Genomic DNA, 12013 nt, shown 5'->3' with positions numbered 1-12013 from the left:
ACTGAATATAAGACACTAGTTTTCATCACAAAATCTTCTCTTAGAATATTAAAAAATGAGGAACCTGCAAAGAAAAGACTTCACATATTAGGAAAAAAACCTACACAGATAACAAGGGTTAGTAGCAATTGAAACATAGATCACCTTCCACAATCTATATTGGTAAAGGTGCTTTTGAGATAGATGTTATGGGCTTTGTAGCTCATCTACAAAATCAAAGGTAAACAAAGAAAGTTCTAAAACTGCATTCATGATAAATCAAATCTGGATGACTATATTTAATTATGAAATGTAATACGTGGCACTTAAAAAAATGAACTGGGATTTTGTACCATAACCAAACCAAAAAGACAGTGTATCAGTTAGAAACCTACTCCAAAGGGAAATTAAAGGTCTAGTTGTTTGGTTTCAGACAAAATAAACATACAAAATACACAAATACACTCCATAAATCCAGTAGACTATTAAAAATAACCCTGATAAACAAGGATAGCCATGGGGAAAATTAGCAGTGTTAATCTGATTTACTTGTAGGGATTTTCTGCTGTCTTGATCACTTTGATCAATTGATTGCTATTTTTCTTCCCTTAAAAAGCATTGTTTCTACAATATATCTGTGCACAGAATGAAATGCACAATTTCCTCTCCAAATGGTAAATACCTATTTCTTTCCAGAAAAATCTCACTGAAACTGGGAAAATGTATGACTTGGTCTTACCCAAGAGGAGCTGACCTTATACAAAGGTGTTTTATCAGGATAAACTAGTATTTTCCAAATATTCCAAGTCTTTTTGAGAAAAGAACAAAAATAATTCTGGTTCCACAGAGGGAGGAACCTCCCACACATCCTGTTGGCTGGACAAAGCTGCACAGAAAGCACCTGGTCAGAGAAGCAGGAAATGGGCCTGGAATTGTAGTTTCCAAAAATACCTGTATTATTACCAAACTAAGGGAGTAATTTCTCTATGCAGACTCAGAAGAGAAAAACTTGGCTTTTTCTTCATTTTACTGTAAGACAGACACAGCTTATACCAGCTTGCCAGTGATCCTTAAATATAAATACTGTTGTTGAAATATAAATACTTGGTTTCCACAATATCAGAAAAGAAATGATCTATTACATACTGAACCCCAAAAACATGACTCTTTAGCTTTTGCAACTCTGAAGTGCGCACTTACATTTTGGTAAACATTAGTCAGAGAAATGCAATGTTTAGTTATGTTTTCTTCTAAAGGTTATGAGGCACAGCTGCACAAATCATATGGGAACACACAGTAGTACAGTGAGTTTCATTGTAATGGTGACATCTTTGCTCCCATTTTCTGTCCCTTAAATCAGGATGGGAGTGCATTTATGACAAGTGTCTGACTTTCAGGGAAATAGGGGCTGCAAAAACAAGTCTGTCATTCAAATGTTTACTCAAGTCCTCACTTGTGAGCTTTCCCTGGTAGGTCAAAATACGCCCTTTAAAGCCAATGAAAGCTGTTTACAATGAGCAGACAAAACGTGACTGCTTAATATACTTAGTTTTGCTGTCAGAAAACAAGCAGTACATTTTCCTGAGGGAAGATGAATGCCAGTGTAAATAGGAAAAATTAAAATTTTCTTCCTGGCTGGCTATGTTGGTTCAGAAACTACAACTATAAGAAATGTTTAATCTAAGTATTTATCTCATGGAGTGAATCTTTGTAGTTTAGAAAATTTCTTTAAATAACCTATTCAGCACAACATTTATTTGGTAGGAAACTCTCTCTTGTGACTTACTTTGTTCTATGTATGCCACCTTCAAGAATTAATTTTCTTCTCTGCACAGCTAATTAAATTAAAAATTAAAAAGTAGATAAATAGTAGGCACAATAACATTAGACCACTACATTTTTGTCTGCTATAAATATTCAAACTATAACATATTGAATGACTATTTTTTTAAGCATTGAATTGCAATGAATAGGTTGTAAATTACTAAACTATGAGATTTATAAACAACTTCCAACCTGTAGCATAGAAAATAAAACACTGAAATTGGACAATAGAATACTTTTGTAGACCTCCATACCACAAAGCTTCCTAATTTGTGTGATTTTAAGAATTGACAGTGCTTAGTTTTTTTTTAAAAAAGCAAATAACATCTGCAGATTATGTACAAGAACTCTGAACACTGTTCAAGTATGAAAAAAAAATATGAAGCGGAGTAAAGAATTTCCTGATCTTTCTAACAGCAAATAATTGGAAACAGATCTTAGTTTGAAGTACAGTAGTGACCAATTAATTACTTCGATCATTAGAATTTTAATAACACACCTGGATATATAAAATTCAGGCAGGACTCTTTAGGTACCTGTGATATACACACATATACTTGTTTAAATCAGTATTACACAGCTTTCAATATTTTCAGACTTTCTGAATTATTGAAAAACTGTTTTTATTAAATTGGGGCTTTTTTTTTGCATTCTATCTGTAAATAATATTAAAAAAATCATCCCTGCCAGTCATATAAAATAGAGGAAACTTCTCTTGTTCTTTCACTCACATATTTGGAATGCTTTTAACATACCTCTGAAATTTCAGTCAACTTTGTAATCACATCACACACAGAAGCAAATAACAATCATGAAAGTTCCTCAGAACTGCTCACAAACTGCACTTTAGGACAAAGCTATGTTTATATTCACTTTATTCAGGACCAGCAAACTAAAGGAAAGTGTGTTCGGTGAATGGGCCAAGGCCCCACGTGAAGTCCACACAAACTGGAGCAGGGATAGGCCCAGCCTTTCTTTATCCTCCTAAAAGAGCAGCATGTAACCATCAATCAGGTCTTTAAGCAAAAATATTCCAAGAGCACTACAGTTGTACAGGGAACTGCTGTGTCTATGTCTCACAGCCCAGGGATCAAGGTTTTGGAGCTCTCATCCCAGGCTATAGTTTACAGGACATTAGGCTCTACTTCTTGCCCTGATCCCCAGGTAATAAATACAGGTGTGAGTCTATACACACACATACATGTAAGAGCCTACATACAGACATGTGCACGTATGCCACCACGCCAGCATGATGTTTTAACAAAACAAAACTACCAACCCTTGAAAAAACCCAGAGCTGTTCCACCTAATAAGAGGGAACACCTTCACAAACATTCAGCATAAAACCAAACACTAGAATTTTGAAACAATTAATGCAAAAAGCTGGTAAATGCTCCCCAGCATTTACTACCACAGGCATGGGGAGCCTCAAGGGCTGGACTATGTGACTTAGTACATTTTGGGCCACTTAATGTGCTGGGGCTTGTCACAGCACTGGATGTTTCCAGAGCAGTCAGATATCATGGACCATAATGCAGTGCCAGAGGGGACAGGACTGTGAACATCAGGCAACAAAAGATGATAGTGACAAATGACTTCAGTGAATCTTGAGCTTACATCAAAATGAACGGATTCTCAAGGACAATAGTTTTCTTACTCTTTGCTCATCTCACTCTAACCAGACTGTAAGATTTTGCTTCCCTCTCCATCCATGTCTCAGATACAGGCGGCACACATATATGCACTGGATACAAAATAAGAATAACATTTATTTCTCTGACACAAGTGGAAGCAGTGGCTTGCCATTTAGTCATCCTTCAGTGCCCACCTCCTTTTTACCTGTGTGCTTCACTTCACCTCTGTCCCCTCACTTCCCATCCCACTCGCAGCAAGGTAAAGCATTGTTTTGTCTTCCTGACACTTATGTGCAAACACAGGCATAGCAACTCTACATGGTGAAATATACCTTCAGGCAATTAATAAAGATAAATTTCTGGACATAATGTGGATGTATCTTCGCTGGAGAAAGCAAGTGTGGCTAATAGTTGTAGCAAGTGTATTCAAATTTGACTTAGAACAATTCTTCAGTGTGTTATGAATATTTATATAAACCTCTACAAGTCTGATAGGTATAGAAGATGTCCTTGAACAGATAGAACAGTCTTACTCTAGTTCAGTTTCTATGCTTCATAAAGGTGGCTGTTACAAAATAATCATGAAATAATAAAGAATGAAATTCCTGACTGTAATTTCCATCACGTCTTAGATACCCAGATTCTTAAGATGTTACCTGTGGCAACATAAAAATACCATTTTTCTAGTATCAAATTCTTCATATAATATAGAATGGAGAAAACAAACTAAAGACTGTGGTACATAACTTAAATTGTTGCCAATACAGTGCTGTATATCCGTAAAAACTTGGGATTATATTTGAAGCATGAAATGGCATAATGACAATGCATGGCTCATCTTTCATTTATTGTTTAAAAACACCTGTTTCTATCCCAGTTTACTGGGGGTTTTTTAACTTGCAGTGTTCTTTATTTTAAGGTGAAAACAAGTGCCAGCTAATTCTCTGCCAGCTTAAGTGACTTTTTTCGTTTCAATACAGAGGAAGGTAGGTTTGTCCTTGCCATCATTTTAGCACAATGATATTCCTGTTTTTTGTTAAGTAACTTTCTACTAATTCAAATAATCCCCTGCATTTGTCCATTTTCTTCACTGAGTGGCTGTTAAGCTCTATATACATCACCGATATGCTGGTTTCATGGTTGGTAGGTCTCAACACTTTTGGAAATGCAACAGGAATTTTCTATGGTTTACTTTCAATCTACACGTCATGTTGACACAAATGATTTCTGCAACTAGCTATCAAATCAATCTGTTTTTAAAAAGACTCGTTCACAATCCTTTCCAACTCAAAGCAAATATTAATATTATTTATTTACTATTATTTACAACATCATGTTGGACTACATTTATAATGCACTGCAGATCTTGTGGCATTGCCAGATCCAACTTCTATAAACTGTTATGGAAATTCTTCCAAGAGTCCAAGCATAAATACAGCTGTAAATACTCATTAATATTTTAAAATATTTGTAGCAAAACTCTAACTGCCAAAACCGCAATTGTATTTCTTAAACTGATATCACAACTATTTTATAATAGTATTTGTGTGTTAATTTTTTTATTAATTATATAACACTTACTAAAAAAAAGCTTTAATAAATAAATTGCTAAGCAATTACAAGCTACTTTGAAAATTGATATATTGATGAAATGTAATTTGTACTATTAGAAAACAAGGTGGATAAGAATCAGTTTATGGCCCCTTTTCTGAAGCACTTAACCACTGCTAACCAGGTACAAACATTGGTGTGCCCATGTCCTGTGGTTTGAAAGACTCCACAAACTGATTTTCAAAACAACGATGAAAAGTACAGAGGGTATGTTACCTTTGCAAGTTTATAACTGGGATGCCCCCATCACTCAAAGGACAACAGAGGTCACAGAATCCCGGAGAAGAAAACAAGGCATTTACCCTGAGTTCTTTCTAGGAATTCCTTCCATAAGCTGCTACATTTTAGCATAGTCCATAAACTATATTTGTTACTCTTACAGGTACATGGGCTTTGACCAAGGTCCATTTCCTCTGCCTGTTATGTAATCATATAAAAGCTATTATGCCGAATGATTTGAAGTTAAATACATCTTTCACTCCCAAATACAGGCAGTCTTTCTAAATCCTATGCCAGAAAAATCTAGATGATTTCTTTTTTAAAAAATGAACGGATATGTGTCAATTGATCAATATGAGAAAAAAAAACTGACTGAAACACTTTGGTATACAAGAACTCTAGGAAATTAATGTAACTTATGCTCCTTCAGGATAAACCAAAGAGGATTTTGTTTTTTTGAAGATGATATTTTCATTGTTTCAACGCTTTGTGAAAACTTCACGAGGGCAAGACAGGTAAACAGCAGCCAGGCAATGACATAATGGAATGAGCTCCAACTCTGTGCATTCTGGCAAAATTCCATTCCTAGCAGAAGTGGAAATCCAAAAGATTAAGGACAGATGAACTGCTATTGAAGTATCTGCAGGAAATGACTGTCAATTCAACATGGTGTGATCTGTCAGCAGTGAGGAGCCTGCAGTAGATGGCCTGGATGGTCTGCTCTAGAGGTCCTACTGACCAATTTATTTATGACACAAGTTATTTTAATAGTAGACCTACTTTCACCTTCCTCACAGCTTATCCTTTGTCAATAGCTGACTTCAGCTATGCTCAAACATCCTTATGGATCATGTTTTGCACTGGATTCTGTTTAAATGTCTTTGCAAATAAAACAAATCCTGCTAAAAGGAAATGTCTCCACACAGAATTACAGAAGGCACTCACCCAACAGTAAGGTTAACTAGTAGCAGAGTGAAACTTCTGAAGGTAAATCCTATTTACCATAATACTACTCAACCCATAAAATCAGGGAATACAGAGGCAGTGGCCAAATGCATTATTTCTACTTTCTTCTCAGGACAACATTACTAATTAAATTCAAGTAGAGTGATTTTATTTATTGAGAATACTGAAACTGTACCTCGGGCTGCTACTGCTGTATGAAAAAGGTTTTTAAAAATTACTTTTTCTTTATGTTTTTATAAAGAGTTTCAAAGGGGAGAAATGTATTATATTTTTCTCCTCCAACTGAACACAAAACAAAGTTCTTTGAGTTACATTTCACTGTTTATACACAAGCATTAAACTACCACTATTTAGCATTAACAGAACAATTGAAAACAACTTTCAGAACATTACAAGATTTCATAAGAAGTCCAATGCACTGGCTATAAATCATTCTCAACAGAATACCAGTACATTTTCAGGCTGTATATACCCTTATAATGTGGGTTGAGAGGAAAAGTTAATGACTTCTTTGTGCATGCAAACTGCACAATAAAGTCATCTGTTAACATAAAATAGCATCTGTTAGTTATACTGAAATGTTTTCAATGAACTGAACTCAGATCACAATTTGAATCTGACAGACTGTATTTATGCCTCTACCTTTATGTTACTGTAAAAAGAAATGCTGTACATTTTAACCAAAATGATAATTTCTGCTTTTTGGCTTGAATGAATTTAAAGGTCTATAAATATATATATGAAAAGAAATATATCATCATAACAAATTGTTTGGAAAAAATGAGTGAAAGATCTGAAAATCTAAGTCCTGATTCTGTTTTCTTGTGCATTTTAAGACTTTACCAATTTCTCACTGCATGAAGTGAAACCCATTAGCCACTGGTAACTCACCCTTTTCTGTTCTTTAATATATTCCATCAGTTCCTCTCTTGTCCTTTTCACTGCTTCTTCAATTGCCTTTTCACTTCGTTTCTGCTCCTCCATTAATGTTTCCTTGACAATTTCCTTTTTAAAAGAAAAACATTTAACTGTAAATGTAACAAGTCTTTCACAAATGTAATAAGGGTCATCTCTTTTCTTCCTACTAAAATTATTATCACCTCCACTCTCCTTCTTCAATAATAGTCATCCTAAATATATGCAGAATCTTTTAAAAAAAAATTACAAATTCAGTATTTTAAATAGCGAAGGGTAAAATAAATGAGGAAAAAAGAGAGAAATAATAATTTTAAAGGTGTATTAACAGAAGCATAACGTTCCCTGAGAGCAGAAAAAAATGAAGCAGTACAGGTATTACTTTCCAACAGAAGCAGGGATGGCAGGGATGTACTAGCTGCTGTTACTAGACCAGACTATTTCAGCTGGAAGAGACCTACAAGATCATCTGGTCCAACTGTTTGAGCCCTTCGGGGCTGACCAGGGATTTTCTAAATGCCTCTGACACACTGACAGGCCTGGGGCATCGACCACCTCTCTGGGAGCCTGTTCCAGTGTCTGACCACCCTCTCACAAAGAAATGCTTCATAATGTTCAGCCTGAACATCCCCTGATGCAGCTTTGAAACATTCCCACAACACCAAAGTTTGTTTCAAAACTATAACCAGAAAGTTTGTGTCCAAGCTTTGGGAATTGCCAGGGACATTCTGTACACAGCAGTAAAAAAAACAACAGAGGATACCCACCCAGCCCTGCCTCTAAATTAGCATTACTCTACATCAAAAGCATTACAGTAGAGAAAACCAGGAGCCACTTCTTAAAACATCTCTATCACCTGCAGCACAACTTATCTGGTTATCAACTCAGGAAACAAATTCCTCCTCTAAAGTCACTGCCCCAAAACTTAAGTCCCAGGTTCCCAAAGCCACTCATGAAATAAGTAACAACATTATTGAGCCAAAGGGTTCTGCTTCCAAGATTCAGGAGAACAAAGTGACAAACTGAGATTCCTATAAATCCTGAAAATCTAACATTCTCAGAAACTATAAACATCCAGTAAAAATAGTACCACACAGTATTAAATGATTTGTCAGGGAGATTCTTGAGACAGGGAGATGGAGAGTGTCTCAGAAATCAGGCAGTGGCCTTGGCAATTCCTATGTTTTTGTCCTAGATATTCAAAATTGGAAGTAGCAGAAGCACAAGAGGTGCACCTCCAGAATTAAGGAGGAAATGATGGAAAACCCCCAATGGTTAAAAAAAGGATCACAACAGGACTTCTAGTGTATTTATTCACACACATTTAATTTTTTTTAAATCAAAATTTGCAGAAAATGAGAGGTAAATATACATGGATTCCTTATTACTCTTCACTGATTAGACATAACACTGTTACCCATAGGTTTGTTTATAGGTTTGCTTGACTGCAGAGTAATATAGACATTTTATGACACATAATTACAACTCTGATTTGTGGGAGAGAGGAAGGTTGGCTGGAGAACAGGTGGAATTCTAAGGTTTTGGAAGTAGAAGATATTTAGGAAGTTACATAATTCATCTGTACATTTAAGATCAGAATTTTACAATACGCTATTCGTGTACGAGATGAAGAATATCACCACTGAATTGTATAAAACTCCATTTCTAAAAGAAGTCTCTTCAGTAGAAACCTTTCAACTGAAAAAGAAAGTTCTTTTTCTTACCTTTAGCTGTTTGCTCCTTTTCAGCCAAAATGGAATAGTTTCTGCAAAACTACACTTTTGCTATTTTTATAACAGAAATAGTCTAAAATGCCAAATTTAAAATATGAAACTATGTAGTCCCCACTGTTCTGGAATCCAGCACATATGAAAACCATAGTTGTGAAAGGTGATTATAATTTTTTTTCTATTTTAATTCAGTTTACCAAATAAAAATCCTGAGAAAAAGGTTTCTTTCACTACAGAACTCTGGCAAGACTAACAAAAAAAGTACAGAAAGTTACATATTACACAAATATGCTGTTCTTGTAATTATATTCTCATGCCAGTTTAATTTGTCAAAATGTCCCAAAATACTGTCTTGTATTAGAACGTAAAAAAAATCCCATCATGTATCCCATTAAAGTCTTCAATGCACACTAAAGAACTGATAAGGTGCTGTATCTTAATATATAGAAAATTTTATATTAATAAAATACTTACAGTCAATTAAAGTATCCTCGATATGATAAAAAAGGTATCCTTAATATGATACTTGAAACACTATATTATCCAAATAGATATTTGCACTATAAAATCCAAATAAAAATACAACTAAATTCTACAAGTCTATTAACAAAATGCAAGAAAACAGAAACCACTAGCAATACCTTTACAGAAGACTAGTCTAATACAGTAAGAAAAAAATAAAACTTGAAAGAATTCTTTTCCATTTCCAATGACAAGTTCCTAAAATTAAGACCAGTATTAAAACTCTGAAAAACACACAGCTATGGATAACAGTGAAAGCAAAGTTGTATAACATCCTGTGGAGGCAATGAGCAAGGCATACCAGAATTATGTTAATTTTTACTCTTTGTTATCATTATTTATTTCTAGAGTAAGAAGTCGATAAAAAAATGTTATTTTCTAATATCATATATCTTTACTTGTTTTACCATTAATAAAACACTACTGATTACTTCTGTAGTGTTAAATAAAGAAGTTGCCTTAACTTTTTACTTTCTTTTTTTTTTCCTTTGGCAAATTCAGAATACTTAGAAAATCTTACAGTAGGGTTTTATAATAAGGAGATCTAAAGGTTCTCCTAGCTTACCAAGAAATTCCAAAGAACTGAAGATTTAAGAATTCAGACAAGTCCCTCATTGTTTTTCAGTGCCTCACTCTACAGCATAAATATTAGATTTTTCTATATATTCCCATCATCCAGCAGTTCAGAAAAGTTTGAATAATCCATCATACTTGAAAAGTCATGGTGCTCAGGTGACTCAGATGCTCCAGAGACTGGAATTGGGAAGTATCATTCCTATTTTCAAAGAGGGCAGAAAGGAAGACTTGGGGACCTACAGACCAGTGAGCCTCACCTCTGTTCCTGGGAAGGTCATGGAACAGATCCTCATGGAAGCAATGCTAAGGCACCTGGAAGACAAGGAGGGGATCTGAGACAGCCAGCACAGCTTCACTAAGGGCAGGTTGTGCCTCACCAGTCTGGTGGCCTTCTATGATGGAGCAACTGCACTGGTCAACAAGGGAAGACTGACTGATGTCATCTAACCAGACTTCTGCAAGGCCTTTGACACGGTCCTACATGACATCCTTATCTGCAAACTGGAAGGACATGGATTTGAAGGGTGGATAAGGAATTGGCTGGAAGTCCAAGGTACTCCACCTGGGCCAGGCTCAACACCAGACATAAGTATAGACTGGGAGAAATCCTGCTGAAGGCTCTGGACAGGCTGGGGGTGCTGGTGACAGCGGCTGGACGTGAGCCCAGGTGTGCCCAGGGGGGCAAGAGGCCAATGGCACCTGGCTTGGATCAGCAATAGTGTGGCAGCAGGACCAGGGTAGGGATTGTCCCCCTGTGCTGGGCACTGGTGAGGCCACACCTCAAATCCTGTGTCCAGTTCTGGGCCCCTCGCTGATGGAATGACATTGAGGGGCTGAAATGTGTCCAGAGAAGGGAATGGAGCTGGGGAAGGGTCTGGAGAAAAAGTCCTGTGAGCAGCAGCTGAAGGAGCTGGTGGGGCTCAGCCTGAAGAAAGGGAGGCTCAGTGAGGACCTTCTCGCTCTCTACAACTCCCTGACAGGTGGGGGTCGGTCTCTTCTCCCAGGTAACAAGACACAGGACAAGAGGAAACAACCTCAAGTTGCGTCAGGGGAGGTTTAGATTGGATATTGGGAAAAATTACCAGAAGAGTTGTCAAGCATTGGCACAGACTGCCCAAGCAAGTTGTGGAGTCACCATCCCTAGAGGTATTTAAAAGATGTGTAGATGTGGCACGTAGGGTCATGGTTTAGTGGTGGACTTGGCATGTGGTGGATCTTAAGGGTTTTTTCTGTAGGGAGAGGTACAATTTTGGAAGAATTTGTGACGGAAAGCTAGAATTTGATTTTGTTTAGGAAGACTGTAAAATGCCTTCTCAAATGGGTTAGATTTTTTTTTTTCCTTCCTTCTGCATTTCAGGGAGAGCTATGAGCAAGCCATCTCCCTGGTATGCAAAGATGTAAAATATTTGCAGACACGTACAAGGCCTCCTTGGGCCAGAGATGGTGGGGGAGGAGAGAGAGAAGATACAAAAAGCCTTGGAGAAGTCGGGGCCTTGCCTTTTTCCCCTGGGGCCTGGTGTGCAGGGCAGCATTGTTAAAAAGTGGTCCTTCCATCTGAAATAAACCTTTTTTTTATTCCTTCCACTGCCTTGGCATTCTTGGGAAGAATACCTGCATATGTTATACCTTACATTTCCAACCTAAATGACTCGATGATTCATCTACCACATTCCAGTTAACCAAACTAAATACTGATATATCTTCCAAATATATAAACATTTCACTGTTTCAGATACTGATTACCTATATTTACCATCTGAAAATCATCCCAGCAGTTACTGTCAACAGATAGATCATGCAGCCATCAGACTGGACACTCTCATAGGACTGCAGAAAAAGACTCGTCCTTTAGTGGGCTTCATCCCAACACTTGTATCTCCCAGCCTGCTGGCAATTCGCCACAACACTTTTTTTTTTGGTGATTAAACTTCACCAACCATACTCTAGGATGAATCATGTGGATCTATTTCTCTGTGATTTGAATGTCTGTTTCTCATCTGAGTATAAATGTTACCCTGCTTGCTAAATTCAGGAGAA

General features: G+C 36.7%; 1 protein-coding gene across 4 annotated transcripts in view; it reads right to left on the bottom strand.

Annotated features, from left to right (window-relative positions):
* Positions 1-12013, bottom strand: part of CCDC91 (coiled-coil domain containing 91) — a 120096-nt gene that overhangs the window by 18252 nt on the left and 89831 nt on the right. For 3 of the 4 annotated variants that reach the window (XM_017832866.1, XM_017832867.1, XM_017832868.1), the window contains exon 12: positions 7125-7238. In XM_017832866.1, coding sequence (XP_017688355.1) covers positions 7125-7238 — 114 coding nt within the window. Of the gene's footprint in view, positions 1-5640; positions 5853-7124; positions 7239-12013 lie in introns of all 4 variants that reach the window. The other variant, XR_001877701.1, reaches the window with a different exon arrangement.

The sequence above is a fragment of the Lepidothrix coronata genome, unplaced genomic scaffold, assembly GCF_001604755.1.
Source record: "Lepidothrix coronata isolate B3197 unplaced genomic scaffold, Lepidothrix_coronata-1.0 Scaffold208, whole genome shotgun sequence".
Classification (NCBI taxonomy): Eukaryota; Metazoa; Chordata; class Aves; order Passeriformes; family Pipridae; genus Lepidothrix; species Lepidothrix coronata.
Note: the sequence above shows the minus strand (reverse complement) of the source record. Positions and strands in the feature narration are given on the sequence as shown.